The following is a 12,480-nucleotide window of genomic DNA, read 5'->3' as shown; positions in this document are numbered from 1 at the left end:
AACTGCAACCCCGCCAGTAACACATACAGAGCATTCCTCTCACCCCCCTGACTAGAAGACACGCTGGTTAGCAGTGATCGCAAAAGTACTTGTTTGACCACACTTCCTCCAAGGGTATTTTTTATGACAGTAAATAGTATTTGATCATCAGTGTCATCTATGCACTAAGTTTTAATGGATAATAAAGCAATCCATCAATAATTTCAGAGCTGAAAAATCTAGCAGTAAAAATCCTGATAAGCAACATGAAAATCTCTTCTCATTCCTTTCATTTCCTATTGCTCACAGATCAGGGACCAAGTCACAGTATTTACATGTCACTTGATTGTTTCAGGGATGCAAGTGGCTACACTTTTGAATAAATACAGAAGCTCCCCTAGCAGGGCACAAAATTATTCCTTGAAATTTTTAAGTCAGTTTAATGCTCTTCCAAACTATTTATAAAAACTTTAAAATCGATAGCACTATAAATATATACTTAAACTGAATTTTCAAAAGGAACATACAGGATATTACAACACACAAAAGTATTAGCACATAAGTAACCTAATGCATTTTATATTTTCCATGCAGAAAAACATGAGAGAAAGCACTGAAAACATCAACAGCAATATACTTTCTAAAGGCTTACAGATATTCACATTTCAAAACTTTTACCTACGAGAAACAGAATTCTTAGAATATTTCATATCAACACTTGGGAGAGAGAGCAAAAAGAAAAACTACCTCTTTCCTTCTAGTTTTTTATTATGGTACCGCAATGCCTTCATTAAAAACTTCATTTTCAGGAAGTACCACAAGCTCATTTTAACAGCTGAAGAATTCAGTCTACAAAGAACAACCCTTCTCTATCATTGGCGAACACTGAATACATCCCCTGCAAAGATGAAAACTCACTTATTGTCTGTAAACAATCAATAATTTTTTTACATCAATGATGACAAACTACAGTAGCAAATAAACATTGTACCATTGACAAATGGTCAAAAAGCATGCAGTGAATCATTACAAATGAAATCCCACGTTCTAGTTATTTATACCTTTCTAGAATAAACTATTTTTGCAGAAAAGGGAACTGGAACTTTGCACTGGAAAATGGAGACGTCAAACTGAGTAGAGTTCTTCCTGCTTAATACCCCCGTCTTCATTGGGATTGTTAAATTCTTCTCTATCACTTCCAGAAGCACCAGAATCCCAGTTTCCTTCCTCCAAACACCCAGTAAAAGAATGAGTTGATGTTTTTGCATGTATGTAGGGGTGTATGTGTGTATATAAATGTAAGTATGTATAAAAGCATACTTGTAGCTATTTTGCTTCACTTTCAAATTACCTCCCCCAGAGACAATAAATATACAGATGCAGGGATGTGGGAAAAGACTTGACAAAAGCAGAGGCTCTCTTTTTCGTTCTCTGCCCCACAACAAAGGATCCTTTCTCTCCCTCATACTCGTTTTTTCATAAGGTGAGAGTTGCAATGTAAATCACAGCATCACTATCATTTGCAGTGTCCTAGGAAGTTATTTCCACTCGCAACTTTGGAGTCAAAGCCCCTCTTCTTCAGTCCCTTTGCACAACCCTGATAGGTGACACTTGGTATCCCAAACCCATATAGTCTCTCATACTCCCTCTGAATAAATGCTGGCTCTTCCGCTACTTGCCTACAGCAGGTAACTGCTGCTTATACCTGGAAGTTGCCATCTCTTTGAGGATGTACCAGAATAGTCCAGAGTAGCAGGGCACGTTTCGCCAGACACAATGACTAGAAAAATATAAAATGAAGATGTGGGGGGGCGGTTTCCCATTAAAACTAAAGTATCTTAGATGTCTGTTTTTCTGCTGCTGTATCTTTACCTAACTGCAAACACAAACGCTGAACCACCCCGATAGCCTTCTACTGGATCACTCCAACACATCAACATCTTCCTTGTACTGGGAAGTCCCAGACTGCACACAGTCCTGCAGTGCAGCCTTGTAATCCTTCCTCTTTTTCTTGGCCTGCTGGCTGCAGTCTTGCTAATACAGTCCAGCATGCAACTCTCTTGGCCACAAGGACACACAGATGCTTATCTACCAGGATGCCCAGGTCCTTTACTGCAAAGCTGCTGTCCAGCCCGTTGTCTCCCAGCCTGCATGCCATTTCAGATGCAGGACTTTCCATGGTCATCAGGAACTTCCCCCCATTACCATGACCTTCCAGACATAGAGAGCAGTCTCCCAACCACATCAGCCACTGTCTGGTCCTATGGATTTTGATTTTCCCCCGTAAAAACCAAGGCAAAAGTGGCACTGAGTACCTCAGCCTTTTTCATGCTTTTGTTACTAGATGCACTACATTGTCAAAATACAACCCAGTTAGAGTTATAGACACATACATCTCAGTTATGTTCTTTGTATTTAAAGAGAAGGTGATTCTTCAGATTAGCAGATGATCCAAAACCTCTAAAAATAATATGCTAATCTGGTAGAATAGTCAAGTGACTCTTTCAACTTCACTGCTTAAGGCTGGTATTTAGGCGAATTTCATAATCTGGGATAAATTCCTATTTGAGTAAAGGTATTAAACTGATTTCTTAAGTACAACATATTAAAAATTGAATCAAAGACTCACATAAACATCTTTATCAAACCACAGTCCTCTAAACACTAACTAGCACTTTCAGGACTTGTAAGCTATGGTAAACTACTCACAGCTAACTTACTGAACCAAATTACAATCAGAAAACATAATAGTAATTTCAGATCAAAGTCTGATAATGACATTACAAGGCAGATGCATAGAAAAATTTTAAAGTTAACAGTAGCTTATTTTTCACTATAATCAGGGGAATGACTAGGTAGGATAGCCACAGGTATAAAGACAAAGGTCAGATGCACGGTCAGAAAGCTTTATAACAATTGTTTCTGTAACAGATTAAAGGCAGAGTCATGTAATTTTTCTGCCTCATCTGCCATACGAAATAAAACTAATATGAAGCAAATCAGAATAACACCTAAACAAAAAGCTTCTGCATACAAACCACAGCAGGACTCAGTCTTTATCATATGGGTTATTACCTTCTGCCACAACTCACGCTTGGAAAGTAATTCCAGTATTTTAAAAAATTATTAGCGTTCCTGTACATCTGGTTTTTGCATATACTTTCATCTTTCCAAGTGACAGCAACAGAGAGGCAAAAAAAATCACAAACCTTCCTCCACCTGTATACAAACTGTTCCTGAAACAGGAGCATTCTATTTGCAATTTTCTCAAGTTATCCCACAACTTTCCGTCATGATGGGAAGTCTCAAGACCTCATTAAATCTCGTAAGCCTCAAGTTATTTACCGTGAAACAGCATCCATAACGAGGATTTTTACAGCAAGAAAAAGCACCCAAACAAAATTAATTTACGGTAGGAAGCCCAGCAGCTAGTGAGAGCTACTTTTCCCCTTCGCATTGCCCTGGGACAATAAAATGAGTTTCCTTTTGCACCTGTCACTAGCAAGTGGGTGTAATCCTCTAGCTGGTAGTATTTCCACGCCCTGTGTGCAGGGAAAGAGAAACAGTTATGGCCAGTACAGCATCCGATACGTATGTAGACTTCCTTGCCCTCATATATTCCAGTGGGTAGATATATGAGGAAAGGTTTAAGAAGAAGCAGGGATAATGATGTTGCAGGCTGCACAAGTAGAAAACAAAGTTAAAGGAAAGGAAGGAAGAACACGGGATTGGAGATGTCTCCAGGTGAGATAACCAGAAGGTACAATTAACACTGTCCTTCAGTACAACTAAACACACTGCCCAACTCATCTGATCTGCTGACGACTTTCAAAGCACAGACGAGGAAGACAGAAGCACACAACTTCTTCACCCTCTTACAGCACCTAGCCCTAACAGTTCGCGCACCTAGCCCTAACAGTTCGCGCACATAACTTTAAAACATTGGTAATATTGCTAGAACTACAAAACCAGGAGAGTAATTTCAGTTCTGTCACAAAAAGAAACTTGTTTTAGGTTTAGCCTGTGTGCATGAACACTAAGCAACCATCGTGTTGCTGATCTGCCATATGTGACCACATTGGAATTCACAGTTACCTGGGCACTTTCAGAACCACTGCATGCCTAAGTGCTACGGATTGCTCTGGTCTGGAGCAAATCACAGTGGTATCTCCCAAACAGAGACAGAGGGTATCAGCTGTACACATAAATCCAGTCAGATTGGCGGAATACTTCAGTACTGTCATGTCCCATTACAGCACTGTAGCATGATGCTGCCCAGATTGAGCTCAGCGAGCCCCGTGCTGCTGCCCTTGGGGAGGCGGATCCAGGTACACCAGGCACACGGGAAGGATACAAGGCAGGCCAGAAGAGAGGAACATGTCTTTTGGGAAAGAAGTAAAAAGATAAGTAAATCTACCTTTGTCTTAACAGAGCACAGTAAAAGCCAAGAAGAGCTCTTTCCAAACACATTTATGTCAATTAAAGCACATGCATATAAAGAATTAACCTTAGGATATGTGTGGACACCAAAAGAATCTGCCAAAAAAAAAAAAGTCTATGAATTGACTGTTTCTTTATCATACATGCTCTTAGTATGTAACAGTTCCAAAATGAATCATCACTAAAGGCTGTCAAATGAACATTGGCTTTTAAATAAAAGTTACTGTGCTTATGTTCAAACAAAGCAACTCAGAAAGGTTAAGAATAAATCATTCCTTTCCCTATCAATGTTTACCACATGTTAATGCTATTTTTCTGTATTTTCAGCAGAATTTAAATTACATTATTAATCAGATTTGCCACCAATAAGCACAGAGATGGCTGCCATCCATGACATCAGGACAAACCTTCTAAGTGGATTGCATATTTAAAGCGAACAGCAGTTTTTATGCCTAATATTTTTCATGCACACAGAATCCTTCATTCAAAAAGACATTAGTTAAGCATTGTAACACCCCTCCTAAAACCATTTGCATAGACAATCATACATTTATGGTAAAGGCTCATTTCTGTTACATCATGGCATCCATTTGAGTAATCCAATGCATTTTATAAAAATCTGATTATTTTAATTACAAATGACCTTTTCCATTTAATACTTGGGGATAGAGAAAAAGGATTAACGAGGTAGGGAGAAGAAGATTAAGTACTTTACCCAGAGTTGCAGAAATCTTTCACTATCAGAACCCACATATTTAGACAATCACACCTTTCTTTAAACAGGTGATAAATAAACAAACAATTCTGTTATTAAATACAAATGGTCAGTAAAGTTTGCTATGTCAATTAAATTGCGCTCGTTTCTGAAGGTCTGTCAGTAATTTTCAGAGTCTTTTAGAATTAGTTCTGAATCAGTAGACAAAGAGATGAAGTGCAAAATATTTTTGCTTTATTAACCTATCAAATCTAACAAAATGAGTTTGAATCACAGAACAGCTAAGGTTGGCAGGCACTTCATGGGATCACACCCTCCAACCCCCTGCAAAAGCCAGGTCAGCTACAGCAGGTTGCCCCGGACCACGTCCGGTTGAGTTCTGGATATCTCCAAGGATGGAGACTCCACAACCTCGCCCTGTACAACCCCTGTTCCAGTGCTCAGCTACCCTTCAGCTAGGCTTCATGCTGCCAATGGCAGCCCTTTGAGCCAGACCATTCCGTGGGTTTTCAATCCACTTCACTGTCCACTTATCCAGACCCATACGTCAACAGCTTGTCTGTAAGGATCTTACAGGAAACTGTGTCTAAGCCTTACTGTAGTCAAGATAAACAACGCTCACCGCTCTCCCTCATCCACCAAGCCTGTCATCTCATCACGGGAGGTTATCAGGTTAGTTATGCACAACTTGCCCTTTGTAAATCCATGACAACTCAGAAGTCTGAGAAAGCTTTCAAAAAGTTAATACTTTTTCAGCAAATAAATCTCTGGTTTTTTGTTGTTTTTTTTCTTTAGCTAAAAGAAATTTTGGACAATATCTGCAAGATACAAAATACTATAAAACAATCTATGAGGTCAGGTCTTACGCTTTGACACATGCAATAAATCATTATCATTTCAGCCTGCATCTGATAGGCACTGAAGACAAAACTTAGAGAATGATAACTGTGCCTTTATACTTTATCCAATTAACAGCACACCTTTCTGATTTGCAACTACAAAAAGATTATTGCAACACTATGCTAAAAACTACTTACAAAAAGAAGTATTAAAAAAAATGTAGTTTTTCACTAAGAGTATTATGAGTAAACAAGTGAACAATGCAATCAATTTTGTTAGCTGTACAATCAAGAAACAATTTGTTCACGATGACAGCAAAGTCAGGAAACTGGTGTAGCAAAAAGATAGGTAAACCAGTGTGGTGGTGCATTTCTTTGCCCCTCTCCGGGCTGATTTACGAACTCGGGAAGGCTCGCTAGCCCTTCGCTTCAGTGCAAGGAGCCGGGCAGCGAAGCGACCCTTGGCTGTGCCAGGAACTCTTACCCAGCTGAGACAGGGAGAGATGCTGTGCGTCTCAAGGACTCCTGCTGCCCGGCGGAGGCAGGCGGGGGACGGGAGTAGAGATAGCCACTTCTCATAACAACCTGCAGCCAGTTCTCTCTCCTAACGACCTGGAGACCTTGTTATTGCAGTCCTCCCCTCACACGCTGCGAGCAGCCCCTATCTGTGTTTGGAGTTCTTCTCAGTCTCGGAGTTTCCCTTATCTGCGTGTGAAATGGGACCAGCGCAGCTGGCATCCCAGCCATTTGTTGATGGCAAAAGTCAATCGCCTCCCCAACCTACAAGCAGCGGTACTACGGGAGGCCCTTGGAGCTCTCCCGGACCGCAGCGGGCTGGGACCAGCATCTCCCCCCGAGCGGGACGCCTCTCCGAGCTCCCAAACTCTCCTGTTTGTTTGCGAAAATCGGAGGTCTGTCGCCGAAAGCTGACACGGCTGGGGCTGGTTCTCTCCGCTCCTTGAGGCTCAACCCTTCACCCGTTGAGACAAATGCCAAAGCATTCAAATTGAATATTTTCACTGACCTCGAGGGGAATTTTTAACAGGCATACCTCTTTTTCCTCTCTCTCTTTTATTCTCTTATATGTCTTTCTCTTAGTGTCTTTATGCACGTGCGTGTACTAACCTGAATAATCTATAGTAAGTCAGTTATAGCAAGTATATTGTAAGATACAAGTTAATACTTTCAAATTTGTACTTAAATTACTGTCGTGATTTTTATTCAACCGTGAATGGATTTCAGGCTGCTATTGCACTCATAATCCCTTTAGATATAAATCCCTGCCCAAGTCTGGGACTAGGAGTCGATCCAGATGCACCTAGACTCCAACAGGAGTTTAGAAAGCAAGGGGGTCTTCTCTGAACCTCGTGACTCAACGGGAGGGTCTTCCTTACCCTTTCCCACATTCCCTTTTACCCTATTACGTTTTTGGTCCCTATATACGTAAGTTTAGTTTGATTCTGATTTAATTTTCCTGTGTGCATTTCATCCACGTACTAAGTAATAGAGCGAACCTTGCCATCGAATTCTGTGAAGTTGCACTTTTATACAAATTCCTGTTAAATCATTTTTCTATTACTAATACAATTGGAGGTGATTCTTTAAGCAATTAGAACCCCTATCTCCTTTTTAAATCCCGCCCCCCCCCCCCCCCGTGACAACCAGGAGCGTTAATGCCACCCTCATGCACATGGGCATGCATGCACACACAAATACACACGCAAAATGGGATAGCAGCCGGGGACTTAAACCAGAACTACATTCAGTTTGATACTCAACTTTACTTGTTACAATACACACACAAGAGCCCCCAACAGCTATCAAGGAGAACTGATGTATCCCTACATAAGCAAGAGGTGCAAGGACTTTCCAAAGGCCCTAATTTCGTAAGCACAGCACACTTAATTTTACTGCTATGAATATTCACACTGACCTCACTAACCCTACTCACTGAAACAGAACTAAGCATATCTGCAGGAGAGAACTAACTTACTGTTTTGAACTCGGTCAAAACAGTTACGTTTATATGAAGTGAAAAGGTGATTTCAATCCAGGTAATAATGACTAACAAGCCAGACCATCATTCTCATTATGCTGATCAAGGATTAAAAAATTAATGGTACCTGGCCTTCTTTTATCCCCATGTACTTTGTTGATTCAAAATTCATCACCTCACATCTTCTTTTGCTTTTCCCCTAAATCAGGAGCTTCCCCATAACATTGTGCAGCCAGTACCTCTACGTCCCCCAAAGTCAATTTATCTGTAAGAGCTATCTTCAAACTGCAATGCTACATCACCTAACACATCTGTAGTTGGAGCACCCTGAGACGATACTTGTCGCAGGGCTCTGTGTCTTGAATGGGCCATTAAGTATTACGGTAATCTAAATAAAAAGATCATGTTACTGTCAAACCTTCCCAATACACTCAAGATCAAAGATAAATTCAACAAATGCAAACTTGTGTCACAAAATAGAAACTGAAACATAACTAGTTAATACATAAGCTCTTCCTTAATCTTCAGGTGGCAATAACAAAGACAATCCAATGAAAGATTATTGCTTGCCCCTTGCCCCAGCTGAGTGAATGACTACAGAAGTCTGATTTCAAAGCATTTAACAATATGAAAGTGAGAGTGGTTATCCCCCCCAAACCCCCACCATTCCCTATATAGGTAGAAGGTTATAAAACAAGAAAGAAGAGAATAATAATGTTCGGACTCCAAATCCTTCATTATAGTTAACAGATACCTTTGAAAGCCATTTGCAGGTTTTTCTGGCACTTAATTTGATGACGCATTAAATCCGCATATATTTTTCCTGTTTAAAATTGTCATGATCACATGAAAGACAGTTATCCAAAGCAGTTGCAGAGTAAACGCTAAATCATATCCCTAGTTTCCAGTAAGGCCACCGCTGTCACAGAAAAAGGAAATAGATCAGAGAGGCGGCGATGTAACAAAAAATGGGCATTAAAAGCAATTCGACTTCCGACAACGGATTATTTCTGTACAGAGAGTCACTCCTTAGGTGACTTTCCCTTCACAGAGAAGGAGCTCTCCGTCCTATTAACAACCGGCCGCTTACTACCGACCCCCGCGACACAGGCGAGGCGTTACAGCCCGGCTGACCCCGGCCCGGCGGCGCGGTCTGGGTGGAAACTTGTTGAAAGCCCAAGCCCGAGCCCCGCAGGCGTTGCGGCGGAGAGCCGGTACCCAGCATCGCCCGCCCAAGTGAAGCCGCCCGAACCTGCTGCCGCAGGGCGCCGGTGGGGCTGCGGCGGGAGCGCAGCGGTGGAGCGGGGGGGCTCGAACCGCACCGCGCCGCTCTCAGCCGCCCGGCTGCGCGGAGCCGAGCGCGGCCGCGCACCGCCGCTCCCCGCGGCGGGGCTGACCGCCTCCCGGCAGCGCACGGAGCCCCCTTCCACCCGCCCCGCGGCGAGGGCACGCCAGGCCCAGCCCTGCGGCCGGGCCGGGCCCACGCCGCCGCTGCCCACGCCGCCTCAGCGGGCCGGGGGCGGGAGACCGCAGGCCGCCGCCACCTGCTGCCGCCCGCCGAGGGCGGAGGCTGCCACCGCCCCCGGGCAGAAGCAGGTGCCGGCGCCGCCGCCCCCTCCCGCACGACACGGCGGCCCGCCCCGCCGCACGGGGGGGCCCGAGGGCCGACCGCCAGACCGGCGGGGGCCGGCGGCGAGCCCCGCCGTGCGCCGCCGCCCGCGGGAGAGGGTGCCCTCCGCCTGACGGCTGCCGGCGGCCGGCGGGCTACTCACCTGTCCCCGCCGGGGCGGTGGGGAGGGTGCCCGGGCGCCGCGCCTCCGCCGCGCTCCCTCACCCGCGCCCGGTGACGGCGACCAGCTGACACCGCCGGCTGCCGTGACTCCTACCACCACTGTCGCAAAGCCCCCGGCCGTCGTGACTGACGGCAGGCAGAGGCAGCCGGCGTCGCCATGGAAACCGGGCGGCCGAGCGGGCCCCGTTCTGCCGCGGCGGCTGCGTGAGGCGGTCGCGGGGGGCGGGAGCTCTTCGGCGGGGCCGAGGCGCGGCGAGCAGGGCCGGCGGAACGGCGCGGAGCGGAGCGGGCGGCGGGCTCCCCCCGCCCCGGTTTGGGCCCACTTGGCGGAAGAGGGGCTCGCGGGGAGCGCCTGCCGGGAGATCTCCGGGAAACGTCCGGGGAGAGACTTCTGCTCAGCCGTTACCGAGGGGCTTCGTCCCGGGCAGGGCAGTGGAACGGCAGTGTGGTGGAAATACTGCCGGTCTGAGGATGAAAAATGCTGTCCTCTGACGCCTGCTCGAGGAGAAATTTACGCAAAAGCACGTGCGGGGTGTAGAAAGCCTGTTGATATGTTGTCAGTAATGACACTGCAAAACGGGGTAGAGAAAGTTCTGGCTTTCATTTATGTTTTTACTTAGTTTATCCTGGAGCGTGGTTAATACAAACATTTCACTAATCTCTCACTTTTTTTTTTTTCCCCTTACTGCTTCTGAGCATTTACGCCTCCTCATTTTTTCAGTTCTTGTCACACTCACTTCGCTTTGTAAAAAAACTATAGTATCAGGAAACTGAAAAAAAAATTACGTAATTACTGTCTGCAAAAGAGAAGTGTCACCCCCATAATGTCACAAAAACTAGTCAATAACAAAACCAGGACAATTTTTAAGTTGGCACGTTTTGAGGGAATTCCTGCCCTATCCGTCTTCCAACTTTTCGGTGAAATAAAGGAGAGGTCTTGCAGATAGCAAGACCTATTGACTTTATTTCTTTATTCTCTTTGCAACCACAACATTTTTACTGTTGGGTTTTCGTATGCATGAATAATGGGTTTTAGTTACGTACAAATCATCAAAGATGCTGATGCTAACAGCAGTTCAGTGGTGGTTTTCTCCTTCCTATCAGCTGTTTTGACAGTGTGCATCAATACATCACAGCTGTTTAGGACAGAAAGGGAAAATTATTTCTGCCGTTGAAACTAGAGACAACATTTTCTCTTGGCCAGAAGTAATTAAAATAGTGAAATGAGTTCACAACTTGCTTTACTATATGTTGGCACATAACACACTACCTATATGGGGACTTGATATTGGATACGTTAAATACCACCACTCCCCTAAAGACAAAGCAACTCCACATTTTTATTGCTGCTGAATTAGTAAGCAATTTCGGTTCAACTGTGGAATATAAAAGTATGGATAAACATTGTTACTACGTTGGTATATTTTTGATGATAAAAGTAATGGTGAGATATATCAGTCTATCAGTATGAAGATATGCAAATTACATACAGCCACGTGACTCCTGGCAAGTGAGCATGGATACCCTGTCATCCAAGAACAGATGCCTGTCTGTAACAGCAGCCTATTTAGCATGTGAATTACTTTCAGCTGGGAGAATGGAGATTCTCCAGTTGTCCTATAGTAATAAATTCCTGAAGCCAATGTTGCTCAAAGTCATGTGGCATTATATCAGAACAGGAACAGGTATTTTTTCTTGCTCTCATGTTTAGAGAGATTGTTTTAAAGTAGCTGCTATAAAAGGCTCAGGGATGTTTTTTGAGTTATGGAAAGCATTAAGTTTTCTTAAAATAAGGTGCTAATAAAAATGTTAAACATTTTCACTTTGTTAATTATACCATTTTATCTGTCTCGCCATTGTACACATGAGAAGGCTCAGACCTTCTTTACTTTTACCTTGAGGGTGGTCAAAGACTAGGACAGGTTTCCCAGAGAGGTCTCCAAATCTCCATCCTTGGAGATGCTCGGAACCGCCTCGGCAGGCCCGTCGCTGCCAGGCCACGAGCGGCCTCCCAGGGTGCCTTCCCGATCCAGCAGTTTCTCAGTCCTATGTTGTTCTAGTACGCAACACACTTTAGTGAGCTTCAGACACAGCAGATGATGCCTGCCAGGGAGGTGGGATGGGGTATTTTGACAACCGAGTTTCTTTGCTGATTTTGTACATCTGGTACTACTGGTCTCAGAGGCAGCTGCAGCAGCCAGCGTTGGTCAGAGTGCTGCTCTACTCATCCACAAAAATCACAGTGGAGCAGTAAGACCTGATTTCCTCTGTTTCAACTCTTGTTAACAGAAGGCTTGCAGGATAAAACATGGCTTATTTTTTTAGTTCCTACGTTCCTAGAATTAGTTCTGGCCAAAGCACCGGTGCAGGCCCTGGAACAGAAAGGCCGAGCGCTGGTTCTCCTCCCCGTTCCTGAGAAAGGAATGGCGTCCAGCCCCTTGCCAGACTCCGCAGCTGCTCCCCGTCGCGGTGCTCAACCCTCCTCCCGCCGGCGGGGCTCAGCAGCCGGGCTTCACCCACCCTCCTCCTCAGCCGCCTATCTGCCCCAGACCAAGATGGCGCGTCTCCCCTCCCGCAATTCGCCGCGCTTGCCCCTAACTAAAATGGCTGACGGCCGGGCGGCGGCTTCACCCCTTGCCTCGCTGCCCTCTCCCAAAATGGCGGCAGCCGGGCGGCGGCTTCACCCCTTGCCTCGCTGCCCTCTCTCAAAATGGCGGCG

The 12,480-nt window shown here is 44.9% G+C and overlaps 1 protein-coding gene across 8 annotated transcripts in view; it reads right to left on the bottom strand.

Annotated features, from left to right (window-relative positions):
- The window catches only part of WDR7 (WD repeat domain 7), a 150,310-nt gene extending 137,868 nt beyond the window's left edge, over positions 1–12,442 (bottom strand). For 2 of the 8 annotated variants that reach the window (XM_052778144.1, XM_052778150.1), the window contains exon 1: positions 727–1,771. In XM_052778144.1, coding sequence (XP_052634104.1) covers positions 727–806 — 80 coding nt within the window. In that variant the 5' untranslated portion in view covers positions 807–1,771. Of the gene's footprint in view, positions 1–726; positions 1,776–8,723; positions 8,889–9,741; positions 9,862–11,656 lie in introns of those variants that run through there. The other 6 variants (XM_052778148.1, XM_052778149.1, XM_052778146.1 and 3 more) reach the window with 6 other exon arrangements.
- Between the last annotated feature and the right edge of the window lie 38 nt (positions 12,443–12,480).

This window comes from Harpia harpyja, chromosome Z (genome assembly GCF_026419915.1).
Source record: "Harpia harpyja isolate bHarHar1 chromosome Z, bHarHar1 primary haplotype, whole genome shotgun sequence".
Taxonomy (NCBI): Eukaryota; Metazoa; Chordata; class Aves; order Accipitriformes; family Accipitridae; genus Harpia; species Harpia harpyja.
The sequence above is the reverse complement of the archived record's forward strand: the minus strand, read 5'-3'. Positions and strand labels throughout refer to the sequence as shown.